This window comes from Lissotriton helveticus, chromosome 1_1 (assembly GCF_964261635.1).
Source record: "Lissotriton helveticus chromosome 1_1, aLisHel1.1, whole genome shotgun sequence".
Lineage (NCBI taxonomy): Eukaryota > Metazoa > Chordata > Amphibia > Caudata > Salamandridae > Lissotriton > Lissotriton helveticus.
In genome coordinates, this window is record NC_136057.1 from 969,490,386 (window position 1) to 969,508,503 (window position 18,118).

Consider the following 18,118-nt stretch of genomic DNA (forward strand, 5'->3'; position numbering starts at 1 on the left):
TAATTGGATATCTGTACGGAAGAATTTTTCCTATCAAAGTCCTGTAAAATTGTACCAGAAATCTCACAGGATGGACTAATTTGTGTATCAAAAAATTGACATTAAATCAACAAAATCAACTGTTTGTCTTGGATGTTCTTTTTATGTACTCACCTCTGGAACGATATACCAACGGTCTGTCATTCATGATTCTAGAACTGAGGTCATGTTAATAACAATTTTTCTCATGGTAGCACTTGTTCCCATGAACAACATATAATTGAGTGCCGAGGTATCACTGTGTAGTGAACTCATTTTTGTCTGATCCCTCGGGATCTGGGCATTTGTTGACATCTGTGGTAGTGGAATGTTATTGTTACCTTGATTGGCACCACCCCTTTTGAAATAAACACTCTTTCAGAATAGTAACTAAAGAACTTGGGAATTCGCAATCCCACACATTGAATTGGTAGTGAGACAGTCTATGCCACCAAAACTGTCTCTCTTTTCATTGTAAGGGTCCTGATGTCGTCGGTGGCTGCGATGAGGGCGGTCTCGGTGCTGTGGTTTGCTCGGAAGCCAGACTGCGATGGGTCAAGGGATTCGTCTCGAGGAAGGCAGTTAGCTGTTTGTTGGCGGTCTTCTCGATGACTTTGGCGGGAAAAGGGAGGAGCGAGATGGGGCGGAAGTTCTTGAGGTCCGTGGGGTCCGCGGTGAGTTTCTTCAGGAGGGCGCTGAGCTCCGCATGTTTCCAGCTCTCTGGAAATGTGGCAGATGCGAAGGAGTTGTTGATGACGTTCCGGAGTTGGGGTGTGATGATGGAGTCAGCTTTGTTAAAGATGTGGTGTGGGCATGGGTTGGCCGGGGAGCCGGAGTGGATGGTGTTCATCACGCAGGTGGTGTCTACAGTGCTGACGGGGGTCCAGGTGCAAAGTGCGGTGGTGGGGTCGTTGGTTCGGTGGTTGGGTGCGTGGTCTGGGCGCCTAAGCTGTTGTGTATGTCGGCGATCTTGCGGTGGAAGGATGAGGCGAGTAGTCGCAGAGGTCTTGCGAGGGCGTGATGTCGTTGTTGCTGGGGCTGGAGAGCTCTTTGACGATGCTGAAGAGTTCCTTGCTGTTGTGGGCATTGTTGTCCAGTCGTTCTCTGAATGCAGTCCTTTTGGTGGTGCGGATCAGTTGGTGGTGTTTGCGGATGGCGTTCTTGAGGGCTGTCGATTGGTCGTGGTGCCAGGCTTTCTCGAGGGTACGGCAGGATTGCTTGGAGTTTTTGAGGTCGATGGTGAACCACGAGGCTTTCGTGCTGCCGGGTCTGCTGGGAGGATTCTTCAGTGGTGCCAGGGCATCGGCGCAGTTGGTGAGCCACTGTGTGAGGTTGCGGGCTGATTCATTGGAGTCCGTAGTGTTGGTGGGAGGGTTCTGGCTGAGTGAGGCGGTGAACTGGTCAGTGGTGATCTTGCTCCAGCATCTACGGGGGGCCTGTTGCGAGTGGTGGTGGGTCGTCGTTTTCCTGAAGTTGAAATGGACGCAGCTGTGATCTGTCCAATGTAGTTCGGTGGCGTGGCTGAAGGAGATGTGGTTGCTGGAGGAGAAGACTGGGTCGAGCGTGTGGCCGGCGTAGTGGGTGGGGGTGTTCACCAGTTGCTTGAGTCCGAGGTTGGCGAGGTTGTCCAGCAGGGTGGTGGTGTTGTTGTCATTGTTGTTTTCTATGTGGAAATTGAGGTCTCCTAGGAGGATGTAGTCTGGGGAGGTGAGGGCGTGTGGGCTGATGAAGTCTGCGATGTCTTCGCTGAATTGTGTGCGTGGTCCTGGGGGTCTGTAGATGAGGGTACCTCTGAGGGTGGTCTTAGGGTCGGTGTGTATCTGGAAGTGAAGGTGCTCGGCGGCGGTGAGGGTGTCGTCGGAGTTGATCGTGATGCGGATGGTGTTTCTGTGGACGATGGCGATGCCACCTCCTGTTTGGTTGATGCGGTCCTTCCTGGTGATCTTGTAGCCATCCAGGATGGCTATGGCTATGTCGGGGGCTGAGGAGGCGTTCATCCAGGTTTCTGTGAGGAAGGCGACGTCCAGCGTTGTTGTGTCGAGGAGGTTCCAGAGTTCGACGGCGTGCCTGTGGACGGAGCGGGTGTTGAGCAGGATGCACTTGAGGTGGTTGTTGCCGGTGTCTGGCCTGGTGGGTGTGTCGCAGGTTCTGAGGCAGGTGAATTTGCAGGCTTGGCAGGCGGGGGTCCGGCCGGTGTTGAGCGCGTGGAGGGTGGCGGTGTCGTAGCTCCGTCCGGTGGACTGGCAGTGGCGAAGGCCAGGGGTTCTGGCGTTGGGCGCGGTGCAGGCGCGGACGGGCGCAGACAGGCTTGCCTTAGGTGCGCCTTCGGTGCGCCAGCGGCGCGGATGCTGCGCGGCCTCCATAAGAGGGGGCGAGGGAGGGAGGAGCAGCTGGGAGGGGGAGCGGGGTGGCCAATGGGTGGTGAGGGGGCGGGGCGCGTGGGACGCGAGCGGCGGGAAACCAAGGGCACAGAGGGCAAGGGGGGCAAGGGGGGGGGAGAAAGGCACAGCGGGTACAGAGGAAAGCAAGGGGCACAGAGGAAAAACGAGGGGTACAGAAGGAAATCAGGGGCACAGAACGGCAAAACAGAGAGGGAAAAGGACACAAACAGGGGGCACCATAACAGTGGGAATTGGGAGGCAAAAACACGGAAGCAAACAGTAGGTTAGGCGGTGAAGCACAGAGGCGAGAACCACGGAGAGCAGTCCCCAGGGAAGCGGTCAGCACAAGGTTGACTAGTCTGCAGGGAGGCAGCGGATGAAACGGGCCAGCAGCAGCGGTAAGCCGGGGGTCTGCGCAGTGGCAGAGGGAGCGACCTACCTGGATTCAGGGTCAAGGGTCGCAGTGTTAAACTGGTTCACCTACTTCCTCCAAGACAGAACGCAAAGATTCAAGATCAACAAATCTTTATCTAACCCCACCCCTGGGAAATCTGAAACCCTTCATACCCGCAAATTACTATAAACAGGCAGTTCAAACTCTAGTAATTCCCAGAGTGGACTATGGGAGTGTCGCTCTCTGCGGCCTTCCCAGATCAACAACCGCTCTGCTAAGAGCCTCAATCAATACAGCCGCTAGACTCATCACAGGCTCCAGAAGAAACTGCCATGTTTCCCCCGACCTTCGTGCCCTCAACTGGTTACCTTTTGAGGCCAGAATCCATTTGAAAATCGCCTGTATGACACATAAGGCATTGTACCAAAAAACCCTGAGATACCTTGCGGAGAAACTAGTACTATCGGCTGGTAACAGAACTACTAGGAGTTCTGATAATCTTCTACTTAAACCACAACGTTTCTCCAAAGAAAAAACGTACAATCGTACCTTCTCAGGATTGGCCCCCAGGATTTGGAATGCCTTGCCCCCAGAAATAAGACTGAATCTATCCGCTGCTTTCGTAAAAAAAAAAAAAGAAGTGAAATCGGTTTTCTTTTCCAGATTCACCGGAACTTTCTTATACACTCGTGTGGATATGTGCTAGTCGCTGACAGTTACCAGGAATGTATTCACATAACTCATCGTATTTATATGTATCTGTCAATCACCTGCATGTGGCCTGTAAAGCGCTCTGATACCCGCATGGGTCTTGTTTGCGCTATACAAAACTGTCTAAATAAAAAATAAAATAAACAGATGTGTACGCTAAGTTTGACCATTGTAAATGCAGTAAATAACAAATGATGTTTTGAACTGAAGCATCAAGTGGGTTGATATGATTGTAATTACAATAAATAACAAACTGCTTCCATTTTGCTGCAAAGCAAGCCCTTGTAGTAGGACGTCTAGCCTCTTTAATGATGTTCATACAGTCTGGCGAAAGATTGAGGTAGCCAAACTCTGACTTTAGGTGCCAGATCGCAAGTTTGAGATGTCTGGGATCTGGGTGTCGTATCTCTGCACAGTTCTCTGTGAGGAGATCGGATGTGAGATGTAGTTTTTGATGAAAAACTACTGAGAGCTCCAACAGGGTGGTTAACCAAGGTTGGCAAGCCCATGTGGGAGCTACCAGGATTAATCTGTGGGCTATTTGCCTGAGCTTCCGAACCACTAGTGGAATGAGTGGGAGAGGCGGAAACGCGTAGGCAAATATCCCTGACCAGTTCATCCATAGTGCATTGCCCTTTGTCAATGGGTGTGGATAGCTGGAGGCGAAGCTTCAGAATTTTGCCTTTTGGTGTGTGACCAACAGATCTATGTCAGGGAAACCCCACATCTGAAAGTATGGGAGGAGAATTTCAGGATGGAGTTCCCACTTGTGAATCTGCTGTCTACCTACTGAGCAATACTGCGAACTGATTGTCTACTCCCGGAAGGTGTTCTGCGAGGAGATAGATTGTGTGGCGTATGGCCCATCTCCAAAGGTCCTGTGCAAGTTGTGACAGCTGGAGAGAATGGGTGTCCCCCTATTTTTGTATATATTACATCGCTGTCAGGTTGTCTGTATGTATCAGGACAGCTTTGCCTGCAAGGTGAACTTGAAATGCTTTGAGCGCTAGAAATACTGCTAGCAGCTCTAGATGATTTATGTGAAGCTGCTTTTGCTATTGACTCCACATGCCCTGAACGGAGTGAGTTTGAAGATGTGCCCCCCCCCCCCCAACCAATGAGTGATGTGTCTGCTGTTAGCACTGCATTAAAAAAAGAAAAACGTAATAGCACATGACTAATGCCAATAACCAAAAATACCACTTACCTACCCTAGGTTCTAGTGCAGCATGCTACTCACAGTAAAGCACTTCAATGCTGCATCAGGAGTAGTAAATGTAATACTTACGCCTAAGCAATAACTTCATTAAGTCTAACAGTGAAAGTGGTATGTTCTTCTATTGGGGGGGTGGGGGAGGGGGTGATAATCTTTCCTTCAACCACATTGTGGTCCACTGCAACTGTGCTGCTGGGGAATAAAGCTTAAAGTCCAGGAAGATCAATCTACCCTCCTCAACTGGGAGCCTCAGCTAAGACAAAGCCATTCTTGGTCTACCTGAAGCAGGTCCCATAAGTCTCAATTCATAGTACCTGGGTTGCATTTTTTCAATAGTCCCACAAGTCTTGAAAGCAATCAATTTTGTAGATGCTCTGGCAATTTGACATGTACTTCAATATCAATGCATTATAATGTGGCTTTGTGGGTTTTAGAATTCACCAATAATTTTACACTGTTTTTGTAGCACAGTGCTAAGATACCACATGAGCACAGTATCATTGTTCAATTACTTTTTCGGTATGTATTTTGTAACTTTGCCCATACATTTTGATTAAGGATGCGTTGATGTGGTAAACCACTGCTACCAAGAATAATTGTAATTCAGATGTTAGATCAAGTTGATCCATAAAAGATGTAAAACCATGACGAAATGTATCCTCAAGAGTGACACAGCATCATCTGCATAAAGCAATTCCACAATATGGAGGTCATCTACTATGTGTATTTCTAGGCCCTTTTCTGTCCAGGATCTTTCCAAATCACTGATAAATGAATTAAACAAAAAAGGTGCCAAGACACAGCATTGTATCAATCCTCCCACTACCCAACTAATTAAGTACACTCACTATTCGTGTCAAACTGTACCCTAACAAAAACATCCATATACAGATGTCTCAAAAAACGCACTGAAGATTACCATAGCTTAGAAAGGTTCACTCAGTCGTAAGTCCTTCTAAGGTCCATGAAAGCATGGTGCAATTACCCTTATTGAGCTATAGTGAATTTACCTACTAACAGGTGCAAATGTAAACACTGTTCTTCTGTACCTAAACTTTACCTGAAGCCATACTGGACGTACGGCAGTACTGCGTTTTCATCTGCCCAACTTTCAAGAGTAGTCATTTAGATTTAACCCACAATTTTGACTTGTAAATCTAGAAGCGAAATAGAGCAATAACATTTCCGGTCTTCTCTGTTACTTTCTTAAAACAAAAATCGATTCAGAGAATGAACTGCTGGACCACATTTATCCATTGCTCTCAAGACATTTATCAGAAGAGGCCCTTACAAATCGATGTTAGACTTGAACATATCCAGTGAGACTTCATCAGTACAAATGAGCTTTGCCACTTCTACTCAATTACTCAGCAAAGTCGAACATTCACAGCTTTCTCACTTATGCATCTACAAGTGTATTAGTGTCTGTGGAAACATATTTGATGGAGACTTCGCATAAGTATTTCCTCAAAATGGTCAACCCGTTTACTTGAAGAGATGGGAAATTTCAAGGAATGAGTAACTCCCGTCGCAAAAATGGTGAGTTTATATCTTTCCAAAAGGCATTAGTGTGATTACTGCCCGTGGCTATAGTAAGGAAGCCAAAGCATCATCTCTAATATGGGTCCTCCTGCTCTGAAGAACATTTTCATAGTTATGTCTACACCTATAGCCCTCATCTTTATGTGCCAAACAAAGTTTTCTAAGCTCACGACCCTGAAACACCCTGGATGATTATCGCGCAGGCAGCGCTGCCAGCCTTTCAAGAACCTCTTGGTGGAACGAGAGAGGACTTCTTACACATGCTTGATATCCTTACTCAATAATACGTTTCATTTTTGTGTGCTTGCTCAAGTTCACATTTTTTCAAAATGACAGAATAAAAAACCTGACTTAAATCCTTTACTGGTTTAAACATTTGTTTGCTTATTCATTGCATAGGTGGCAATCTTAGCGACAAAGCAATTCTCCAAGACTGAAAATTCAAATATGAAGTTGGTTTGATTACCGGACACCAAAATGTCTTAAATATCCTCGATTGACAAAATTGACAGCTACAGTTAAGGCATCAATGGAATATATAGGCATAGATACGCAATTCCATTTGGAGAGAACCACATCAAAGGAGTAGAAGAACTGTGGGATTCCCACCCTGGCCTTCCTGGTGAGTCAGTAAAAAATACTAGCCAGTTGTAATGAAACTTTAATTCATAGAACTATGTTCTATGGTAACTAAATAAAGGACCCTTGGTACTCCGTAGCCATGTGTCTCCCATACCCAAACTCCACATCCTTCTACAGTAAAACCATACAAGCATTACTTTGGGTTTTGCAATCAATTTCAACTGCAGTTAAGAAAAAAAAATACATAACTACCATCATGTGTCATTTTGTAAGCCTCCATGCTTGTCTGAAATGGAAGTGTCATCTGATTCCAGATTTTTGTTGCTTCACGTACGGCAATCTGAAAAACAACAGCAGACAGTTATGGCTGCACTTCTTTAATAAGTAGCTGCATACAGAAAGAAAGCAAAGACGTTAGACTGCATGATTATTTGCATGTTTTTTCTAATAATGTTTAATAAGGGATTGTCACCAGATTATTTCTCCTTTCCCTTACAATTTAGTTTTAGGCCAAGGAATAACCCTGCTTTATATTACACTGCTAGTGATGGTTTAGAAGTTAGGGGGAGAGGGGTGAGGGTGTGAACACATTGACCCCCAATAATGTCTTGCTTCCAGAAACATATTTTCTTTCTCTGGGACTGGGGACGATTTTTCTAGGCTCAAGGGGAAGCATTTTTATTGATTTATCTATGCTTTTATCTATGCTTCTCTGGCCTTGTGTGAGCTACATTATCTCTACCATTGTCTAGTTTGGGGTAGACATGAATCCCCAAACTCCTCAAGAGTGCTGCCACTTCTGTAAGACACAATATGAACACCATCAGACACGATTTTATCCCAAAAGGCGGTACACTGAACTGATAAGGTTACCTATCTACAACGAGCCCAAAGAACCACATGCAGGTAAGCATCTTTGAGGTCTATGGTCGCCAAGTAATCCACTCTTCACAGGAGTGGAATAATTTCCTGTAGTGTAGTCATCTTGAACCTTTGTGCTTAGATGAACCTGTTCAGTGATAGAGGCTCTAGTATGGGTCTCGTCTGATTTGGACACCAGAAAGTAAATGGAGTAGCCTCCCCGGGTTATCTCCTCTTTTTTTGGTCCCTTCCTTATTGCCTTCTTGTTTAGAACGTCATTGACCTCTTTGTACGTGGACTGATTCTTCCTTGTTGCAGGCTCCTACTCTTGCCCTAACTACTGAAGATCTTTGCACAAGTTGTATACAATATTGAAATGGCTACTTATCTGTAGGAGTAGTCTTCCAGATTGAAGGATTTTCTGGATTCATATGCCATGCATCATTCCATCTCATGGTTGGGTGTGAAAATGCCACTTGTATTTCTTCTATTTTTTCTTTCCCTCTTGGGTGACCCTGATCTTTAGAGTTCTTTTCTGCAGATAATAAAGGACTGCCCTTCTAACATCCAGAGATGAAGGACTCTTTCTGCTTGTGATCTTGGTAGCTGTATAACTTGGTTGACATGGAAATGTGAAACGACCTCTGTCTGAAACCGTGGACAGCCCTTGCTACCACTCTGTCCTTATCTATATTTAAGTAAGGTTCTTGTGTTGTGAGTACTTGCAGTTCATTATCTCATCACTAAGATGAGACGTTTTGGCAATCAGGCAAGCTGGTTTTTTTTTGTTTTTTTAAGAGTTAAACACTTGAATCCCGCCTCATGTGTAGACTTAAAAGGCAACTTAATCAGCTCCGTCAGAATTAAGTTTAAGTGGTGTGGACACTGACTTTAATGCAACCACACTTTTGGCACCTTCTAGAAATCTCTTGGTAATCGGCATGTTGAAGACATTTCTTTCAATAACACCCCCTGTGTAGCCAACTATGGCTGGGGTGTACTTTAAGTGAGGTACTTAACAATAGTACTGTTGTTATCCAATTGTCATTGTCCAATTGTCACCAAGTTCCACACTGTAACACAAGTGTATGAACATGTTGCCGCCTTTCTGAGCTACCCCAGACATTTGCTGCTTCCAGTAACTGGCCCGACTGGTTCTAACTCCTACTTTAGGCGGGATACGCGGTGGGAAAACCAAGGGAGGAAGAGAGGTGTGCCCACATTTGCCAACACCACCCCTCAGGTGGGGGAGGCGAGGTGAAGCACAGCTCTCAGTCCCCACCATCTTGCAGATGGGAGGGACCCAACCAACCAGAGAGAGGCATTTGCCTCCTTCCCACTGGAGGGTGATATCATAGGGAGGTACCCACCCTAAGGAAGAGACCCATTAGTCCCAATATGTACCTACATGTAAGGCCCCTAAATTTAGTATTAACGGGCAACACTGAACCTTGCCTCCTCAGACAAGAACCAACCAGATGAAGAGAAATAGGAACGAAGAAGCTGTGGACCCAGCCCTACCGGCCTGTCCCCCACCTCGAACTTGCTACAGAAAAATCCCAGTGTGTCCGGCAGCCAGCAGCCCCCTCCCCCCCCCCCCCCCCCCCCAAGAACCCAGAAGACCTGTCCTGCCTGCCTGCCCAAACCAAGACTTTGTCTCCCGTGAGCACCAGATTTGCTCACCCACAGACTCTAACTCCGGCCAAAACAGTGAGTCTACACCACTCTGTACCCGACGCCCACGGCCCGAGTTCGAGTGGCCCAACACAACGGGAAGGTCTCCCCGGCGATCCTGACCAGAGACCTGGTGATCTCTGACCTGCCTTGAATCTTCAATCAATGCCTCCAGCCCCTTTCTGGAGGATCTCTCCCCCCCCCCCCCAAAACAGCGAAAGGAGCTGGTAAAAAAAAAAACGTCGCCTAAAGACACCCCTGCACCCGACGTCCCATGGCCTTGATTGCCTTGATTGGCCCAACTGACAGTGACCCAGCATCCCGAGTCATCCGAACTAACCACTCCAACTGCATGTGTGAATTAAGAATCAATTACGATCCTTAAAAATATTCACACCAAAATCTAATATTCATGCTAAAAGGTATGTAAACTATAATGGTGCAGTCACACCCCACACAATGTGTATGCCATTGCATAAACTCAGATTGTGAGGTCACATTTCAAAAGTTGGCAAGTCAGAGAGCGTGTTCTAAGTATATTGTAAAGTTCATACCTTCAGGGGAGTGCGGGTAAGTAATTAAACGGTTTAATTACTTACCCGCACTCCCCTGCGCTTTTTTTTTCAAGGTCCCGAGGTGGTGCTGTTAACTGGGACTATTCTTAACTGACTTAAGAACATTTTGATAATCTGAAGGCATACACATTGTGTGAAGTGTGACTGCACCATTATAGTTTACATACCTTGTAGAGAGTGCTTTTACCATGAATATTAGATTTTGGTGTGAATGTTTTTTAGGATCGTAATCGATTCTTAATTCACACATGCTATTGACAGACAGACAATTGTACGCTACATATGCCACGTTTGATTCCGAAATGACCAATGTACGTTAGCTTTTGCGATGTACCATTATGCTGGGAGTGATATGTGAATTATGTTTCCATCTCACTGTGTTGGTAGAGGTTTGGTTCACCGACTGTCCTGGGTTGTTTTTTAGAAATATCTTAATTTACTATTGAAGATTCATTTACATGGCTTTCTTATTATGACAGTGGCAAATGTTGTAATTAATTGTCCCGATTGGGACTCCATTCTTTCAGATATTTGACGATCTGTGAAGCGTCTGTATGACAACAAAGCGGTCTGATTGATCTACCCTGTGCTTTGGTCCACTACCCTGTGGTAATTATCTATCCCACCCACCATGGTAAAATTCTTTTGTGTTCATTATTACTGACGTTATGTCTAAATATTCTCTCCGAATTTGGCTGTGAGAGCACTAATATATTATTCAATTCACTTTTATAGAACAATCAGTGTACCCCTGGGTTTCACTTGTATGTCCTGATGAAGACCCCAGTGTAAGGTGCTAACTACGCCTACAGTTGTAGTCTTGGGGTCGAAACGCCGACGGCTACTTTCTTCTACATCAGTTGACGCCACCCCTATTTTGCATATTGAGTACCAGCGTCATACACATGATATTTGATTGACATTTTGGATATTAACTATTCCATTGTTTGGCTCAGGGATCTGAAGCCAATTTACTATTGTATGGTAAATTTGAAATATATTGTGTTTGCACTAACTATTTATTTTTGCACATCCCTTTTCCCTTCTCACTATATCACGCTACTATTTCCCTACTTTCCCTGGGGCACTATGACGAACATGTTGTTGTTATTATCTTCAATGTACAGTGAAGCCAGCTCATTGTGATTAAATAGCAGTGCGCTTTGATAAAATTATATGTATATTGGTATTGTAAATAATTTTGATAAACGTATAACGGTTCACTGGGACCCCCTCTTTTGTATATCATATAGCACCCAGGTCCCCAGTGACTCATTTGGGTATAACCCCCATAGATTTACCTTGTCTTTCAAGGTGTCTGTTTCTGTATTGTCCTTGTATTACCACCTGCTTCTCCAGCCTCATCTTTCTGGCGGAGGTGGGTGGGTGGGTTCGCTAGTGAATCCAGAAAGATCTTCAAGCTGCAAAAGTACACCAACAGGTAAGAAACTATTCGTTTTGCAGCGTGAATCTTTCTGGATTCACTATGCTGTGCATAGACTTTGTAGCGGTTTGTTATGTGTGTGGCGGGTGGAAGATGAGCGTTGGTTGTTGAATATATGTTGAAGCACTTTCTGTCCTACCTGTGTTTCCTTGTTCATTTGTATATCCACACAGTAGTGCTTAGTGAACGTGTGCAGTGAAGCCCATGTTGCCGCCAGGCATATGTCTTGAATGGGTGTGTTAGCCAGGAAGGCTATTGTTGCCCCTTTTTTCCTGGTAGAGTGGGCCCATGGGCCCTCTGCTACTTCTTGGTCTGCCTGTTTGTGGCAGAATTGTATAGTTTGTGCGATCCATCGTGCGATGGTTCCCTTTGTTACTGGTCTACCCATGAAACTGTTTGCGAAGGACACAAAGAACTGTTTTTTCTTCCTGTGTTCCTTGGTACTTTCTATGTAGTGCATTACTGCCCTTCTAGCGTCCAGAGTGAGCAGTGCCCTCTCTGCGCTTGTGGTCGGTTTCTGAAAGAAGCTTGGTATTTGTACTGTCTGGTTGATGTGGAACCTTGACACCACCTTTGGCATAAAGTGTGGGTCAGTACTCATTACCACCCTATCATTGTGTATTTGGATGTAGTGTTCTTGTAGCATTAGCGCCTGTAGTTCGCTCACCCTGCGCAGCGAGGTGATTGCCACCAAGAAGACTGTTTTCATTGTTAGCATTTGTAAGGTGGTCTTATGAATGGGTTCAAAGGGCGCTTTCATGAGCTCTGTTAGGACTAAATTGAGGTTCCATGCCGGTGGTGGCATTCTCTTTGGTGGTGCAATCTTCTTGCCCCTTCCAGGAATCTTTTTACTATCTGTGAAGTAAAGAAGCTCTTCCCTGTTTCTCCTCTTGTGTATGCTACTATCGCAGCTAGGTGTACTCTTAGCGAGGATGAACTTAGTTTTGCCTTCAGTAGGTGCGTGAGATATCTTAGCACCGTTGATTCCCTTGTCATCTTCTTGTGTAGCTTTTTCTTGCTGCACCATTGTGTAAACCTTTTCCATTATGCCACATAGCACCTTCGTGTGCTAGGTCTCCTTGCCTTGCCTGGAGGCGCTTCAAAATCGAGGAGAGCCCCGGTGGAGCGGGGCCTCTATCTTAACCATTTGGGGACTGACCTTTACTCCCTGCTGCTCATTGCAGCACCAGGCTCCCTGCCCCTGCCCCTGACGCCGGTCTCACCCCGCCGCCGCAGCCTCCTGACATCTCGGCGCGGCCGCAGGTAGGGGGGGGACTACGGTGCCCAGAGACCTTTGCGGCAGGAAGGAAGCCGCACACACCTAATCCGCGCCCGGAGTCGCATCAAAATCGAGGAGAGCCCCCGCGTCGCGGGACGTGCGCGGGCGCCGCCGGGCTAAGCGAGGGACAAGGGCGGGGCCGTCTGTGGCCATCGGAGGCCGATGGAGGCTGGGCTGGGCCAGGTCCCTTGGCTATACCACTTGAAATTGGAATTGACTGCACGTTTGAAACTACCGGTAACATTTATCACGTCTCCAACCTTTGTTTGTTGTCCCAAAACCCCAGACTAATTGATCTTGTATTCCCTCAGATACTGATCTTACAGGGAAGAACTGACCCCACTGTCCTGCTGACTTGTTGATTTGTTTTTATTCTTGTCAGGGGGAATCTTTGGTCATTGCTCTCCTTTTCTACTTTGCCCTCCTGGCTTGCTCCTGCTGGTTTCGCAGACTGCGTGCAGCCCAGATTATACTATCCGGAGGGCTGCGCAGTCTCGCGTGAGATGGGGAGTTCTGGGATTCATCTAGGACACATCCAGGACTATTCAGAGTAAAGCGGGTCTTACTTCCTGGCTCTAACTTTTTTCTTTGCTCCATTTTCTATTTTGTATATTTGTTCCCTCATTGTAATTTGTGCTTCCTGGAAGTTAGTATTAATAGTTTTAATAGTTGGAGCTAATTTCTGACCGCTAATATGGGAAAGAGGAAGCAAATGAGCCCTAAGCCATTCAAGGGCAATGGGACTATTACAAATTCCCAACAAACCCTATTGAATTATTTAACTGGGGCGGTGGGAGTACTGGACAAACAGATTCTCTCGGTTGAGGAATCAATTGAGGGAAATTCTTCAAGACTAAGTCAGGATTCTGCCCTCCACGATGATAGGGTCGAACCAGATACAGGGAAACCACTGGATCTCCCATATAATGGCTGTATTCAATCATGTCCCGATGAGATTATATCAATAGTAAATGATTCCCCATCACAACACCCCCAAAAACGTCCAAAAAACCTAGTATAACTGAAGGTATTACCACCGAGACGGACAAAATTATAGCTCAAGCTACCATCCATCTTCAGTCCGATACAAAAAAAGTAACTAAACCCTCACTAATAGGGAAAACGCGAACAGCCCGGAAAAAAATCCAACCAACCAGAAAGCCTTCAACCAGTAGTAATTCCACCTCGCAAACGGATATCAAGAGCTTGGTCTCACTGGTTGAACGATTGGACCTCTATGTGAGGGTTAGGTTAGATCAGCTAACATCAAGAATGGCTAATATCGAGGAACTCCTTACTAATAAGTTAATTCAATCTACCAAGGCCACTGAAAACTTGAAGAGTAATACTACTTCTATGATTACTAATGGTATTAGTAAAGGGACCCCACATTCCCCATCAAAGAAGTCTCTATCTACTCGGGGAGCTTCCCATGCAACTAAGAGCAGTTCTCCAAATAAAAAGAGCTCAAGAATAATTATAGACAAACGGGCGCAGCTACAGACTGACACCCAGGTTAACGACTCTTATAGAAGGCCGCTAGGAATCCCGGTAGGTCCTTCCCAAATGCAAGTAACCGCCCCTGGTCAAGCGCAACAATTCTTTCAACATATCTATCCGCCTGAAAAAATTAATGTTGCAGACCCACACTTGGATCTTCCACCAGAAACCACTCCCTATATCATAGTACTGGCCAATGTTCCACAAAAAAACACTGCTGATGAAGAATCCTGGTCAGCACTTAAAAATAAATCATTATACTGGCCGAGTACTAGGGTAGGTTTGAATAATCAATTATTCCAGGAACTTAAGATGATTAGGAGAGTCAAATGGGTGGGATCCAGGGACAAAATGCTCAGGGGTGACTGCATAGTCATGACATCTGCTTCCCCCCTTTTAGTTAATGAGATTCTGAGACTAGGTGCAAACTACACCATAGATCCGCTTGGGATTAATATTTTACCACTAGGTTTCTTCTATCCCCGTGGAAGGCAAAATCTGAATACCTTTAATTGGAGAAACCCATTTGGCTCGCAAAATCAGTTTCCAACGGTTAATTCCCAGAATAGATTTAATGTCCTATCAGGGTTGGAGGACAACGAATGACTAAAAATTACAGACATCCAGATATGGAGTATATTCCATTCTCCTTCTAGCAAAGCTATTACCCAACTAGAAAAGTCAATACCGGATAAATCTGTAGGTAACCTCAATCCCGCTACACACCCTCTCTCGAATCTTCAATCTTTAGTGCCAGATGGACTCCCAGATGATGATGGGTTTCCGCTGAGTATGGCCGAGCTACCTACATCCGTACCTAATTCTAACCCCGATCTAGTTCCCAATGTATATAATGACCATTTAAAACTAAAAGATCCAAGACTCCAATCTTAATCTTACAATGATATTCTGGAATGTAGCAGGGCTGTGTTCAAAAATGGATATACATTCTTGGGTTATAATAATATTGTTTGTCTCCAAGAGACCTGGTTAACCTCCCCAATTCATCTTGAGGGTTATAAGACCTACATCTCGTATGCTCAACCCTCTCCTTCAGGAAGGGCTAAAGGAGGTTTGATAATATATATCTCAAACGACATGACAGTCAAAGAAATAGTAGAGTTGAGGCAGGAGGTCAACTATCAAATCCTTAAAATAGTAGTGAATAAGTTGTCCACTTATTTTTTAGTTAATTTTTATAATAATTTGAACCACCAGGAATTAATCCTTGTTTTAAATAACATTTTTTATTTCCTAATGGAAATGCGGGATAAATCTATGAATAAATCGTTTAATTTGATCTGGGGAGGGGATTTTAACTTAATACTCTGTAAAGATAATAATACTAAAAAATGCGGAATCCAGGATGAATGTGGAAGTAACTTAACACACTTCTCACATACCAATACTGGGAACCGCTTAAATGAGATCTTGTTTGCCCTGGAGATGGGTTTTGCTAATGAACTAGTAGTCCCCTTCGTTGAGTTTCCCCCCACATTTAATGGTAGAGGCTTTTCTAGTTTAATTGATTTTATACTCGTATCTCAAAATATGAAAGATCTTATGTGTAACTTTGCTACAGCAAATAATGCCACTAGTGATCACTTCCCAAATAGCATTACCCTGTTAGTGCCAAAAGCCTACAAAAGCCTGCTGAATCAACAAACATTGAGTTTGGATAGACTAAATGGGTACTCTATAAAATGGACAAAAGTGGATCCTGTCCAAATAACAAAAAAAGTGGTCCGCCGATCGCTCCCCCTATTGGAAACATGCCTTAATCTTGACTCTCCACACGAGCTGATACTGTATAGTTTTCTAGGCATTACCAATATCATAAGGGAAGAGCTATTTCGAAAACAGAAAGACAAAAATAAATTTAAAAAGGGCTGGTTTAACCCAGAATGCACAAAGGCCTATTCTAGACTAAAAACCGCACTATGCAAGACCATAAGAGAGAAAGATGAAATCGTTAAATTAAGAAAGGAGTACAATGTGGCCATGAAAAAGCGTAAGACTGAAATAAGAAATGGCCTATGGGAACAACTCCATACGAGTTGTTGCACGAACGATAGCACTACTTTCTGGAGAGTAGTCAAAGTTATTTTTCTCTCAGATCCAAATTCTGCCCCAAAGATAGAAGTAGCGGTGGATGCTAATGCCTGGGTCAACCATTTCTCAAATTATTTCGTCATAACCACTAGTATAAATTTTGCTCCCATAGATGAAGTAGGGGGAGGGGGGGCTTTTTGATCAATCAGTCTACCCGATCCAATTAGTGTTCGATCACAATGAGGTGATTCATGCTTTGACAGCCTCTAAAGGTGGGAAAGCGCCGGGCCCAACGGGGTTCCGGTGGATATCTTTAAGCATAATTTGGACCTATGGTCCCCAATCCTCACCCGGGTTCTTGAAGCCGCAACTACGATAGGCCTAGTTAAATCGTGGTCTAGCTCAATATTGCTCCCCATATTTAAAAAGGGAGACCGAAATAATCCAGTTTGTTACAGGCCCATTTCCCTCTTGGATTCCCTTGGTAAGGTGGCAGGCCGAATAGTTCTTGAACGATTGCAGGACTGGGCCAAAGATAACCACATAATTTCCGATCTACAGTATGGGTTCCAAGAGGGACTGGGAATTGTGGAGCAAGCCCTAAATCTCTCCCTGTTAATGGGAAAATACATTAGTGCAAAGGGTGGACACTTATATTTGGCCTACGTAGATTTGACCGCGGTCTTTGACTGCGTTTCTTATACGAAACTGTGGTCGATACTATTGAAAATGGGTGTAGACACCCCGCTGGTTGTCTTTTTACAAGAACTCTACTCCGAGGCTTCAGCCAGAGTTAGGTACGGCCATGGAGGGGAACTCACCGAACCATTTGTTGTGGCGAAGGGGGTTAGACAGGGCTGTGTCCTGGCTCCCTTCCTTTTTAATCTCTATACTAAGGATTTAGAACTTGCAATGTTGGAAGGGAGTCAGGACCTGCCTACAATTGATCATCGCCCAATACCTGCATTACTCTATGCGGACGATGCTGTGATTATGGCTAGAACACCTGTTCAACTACAGCATCTTCTAGACAGATATCGTAATTTTATGGCAAGTTTAGATCTTATAGTTAACATTAGGAAAACCTTTGTAATGCATGCAGGCAATAGTTCAAAAAAGTCGAAAGCCATTTTTATTGATAACACCAAATTGGATTGTACCAATTCTTATCCATATTTGGGAATTTTAATTGACAATAAGTCTTGCTGGACACAGGCTATTACTGCAAGGAAACTATTATTTCTCAGAGCTACTACTGCTTTGGTAGCGTTCGCCCAAAAGCTAGGGATGCGGCCTCCCCAAGAGATGATCAAAATATACCAGGCAAAATGCCTCAGCGTAGCAATATATGGTGCTGGGGTATGGGGCCACGTTACTGTGGATCCCCTACAGAAGGTTGAGAATGGCTTTTTAAGATACCTGCTGGCAGTCCCGCAGAGTTCTCCGACATATGGTTGCCACATTGAATTGGGTATGGATTATGTAACAGATATTATTAGAATCCACCCAATCCTCCTATGGCACCGTGTTTGGACATCGGAACACTGCAAACTGACACGCTGCCTTATCACGGACTGCCTTAGGCTGGACAATTGGAACAAGATTACCTGGTTGGTCTATGTGAGAAATGTTTTGAAAGATTTAAATCTAGTAGCTTATTTTATCCATCCACTTATTATTTTATTTTTTTAAGTTTCAAAGATCTTTATTTTGCACACTAGTAATAACACAGCAATGAGCCTACAACCATGGGGCCGGCTGCGTTGTTCCATCCACTTACTATTTCAGAAATTACGTGGAAAAACTTAAAATCTATGTGTTTATCCCACCTTCGAGAGCTGCGACTAACCCAAGAAACTAGTAAAAGTTCCGTCCAGCATATTTTGGCC

General features: G+C 44.9%; 1 protein-coding gene across 2 annotated transcripts in view; it reads right to left on the reverse strand.

Annotated features, from left to right (window-relative positions):
* The window catches only part of FBH1 (F-box DNA helicase 1), a 664,229-nt gene that overhangs the window by 291,702 nt on the left and 354,409 nt on the right, over positions 1-18,118 (reverse strand). For both annotated transcript variants that reach the window (XM_078677274.1, XM_078677281.1), the window contains one exon: positions 7,097-7,184. In XM_078677274.1, the coding sequence (XP_078533400.1) occupies positions 7,097-7,184 (88 nt within the window). The remainder of the gene's footprint in view (positions 1-7,096; positions 7,185-18,118) is intronic.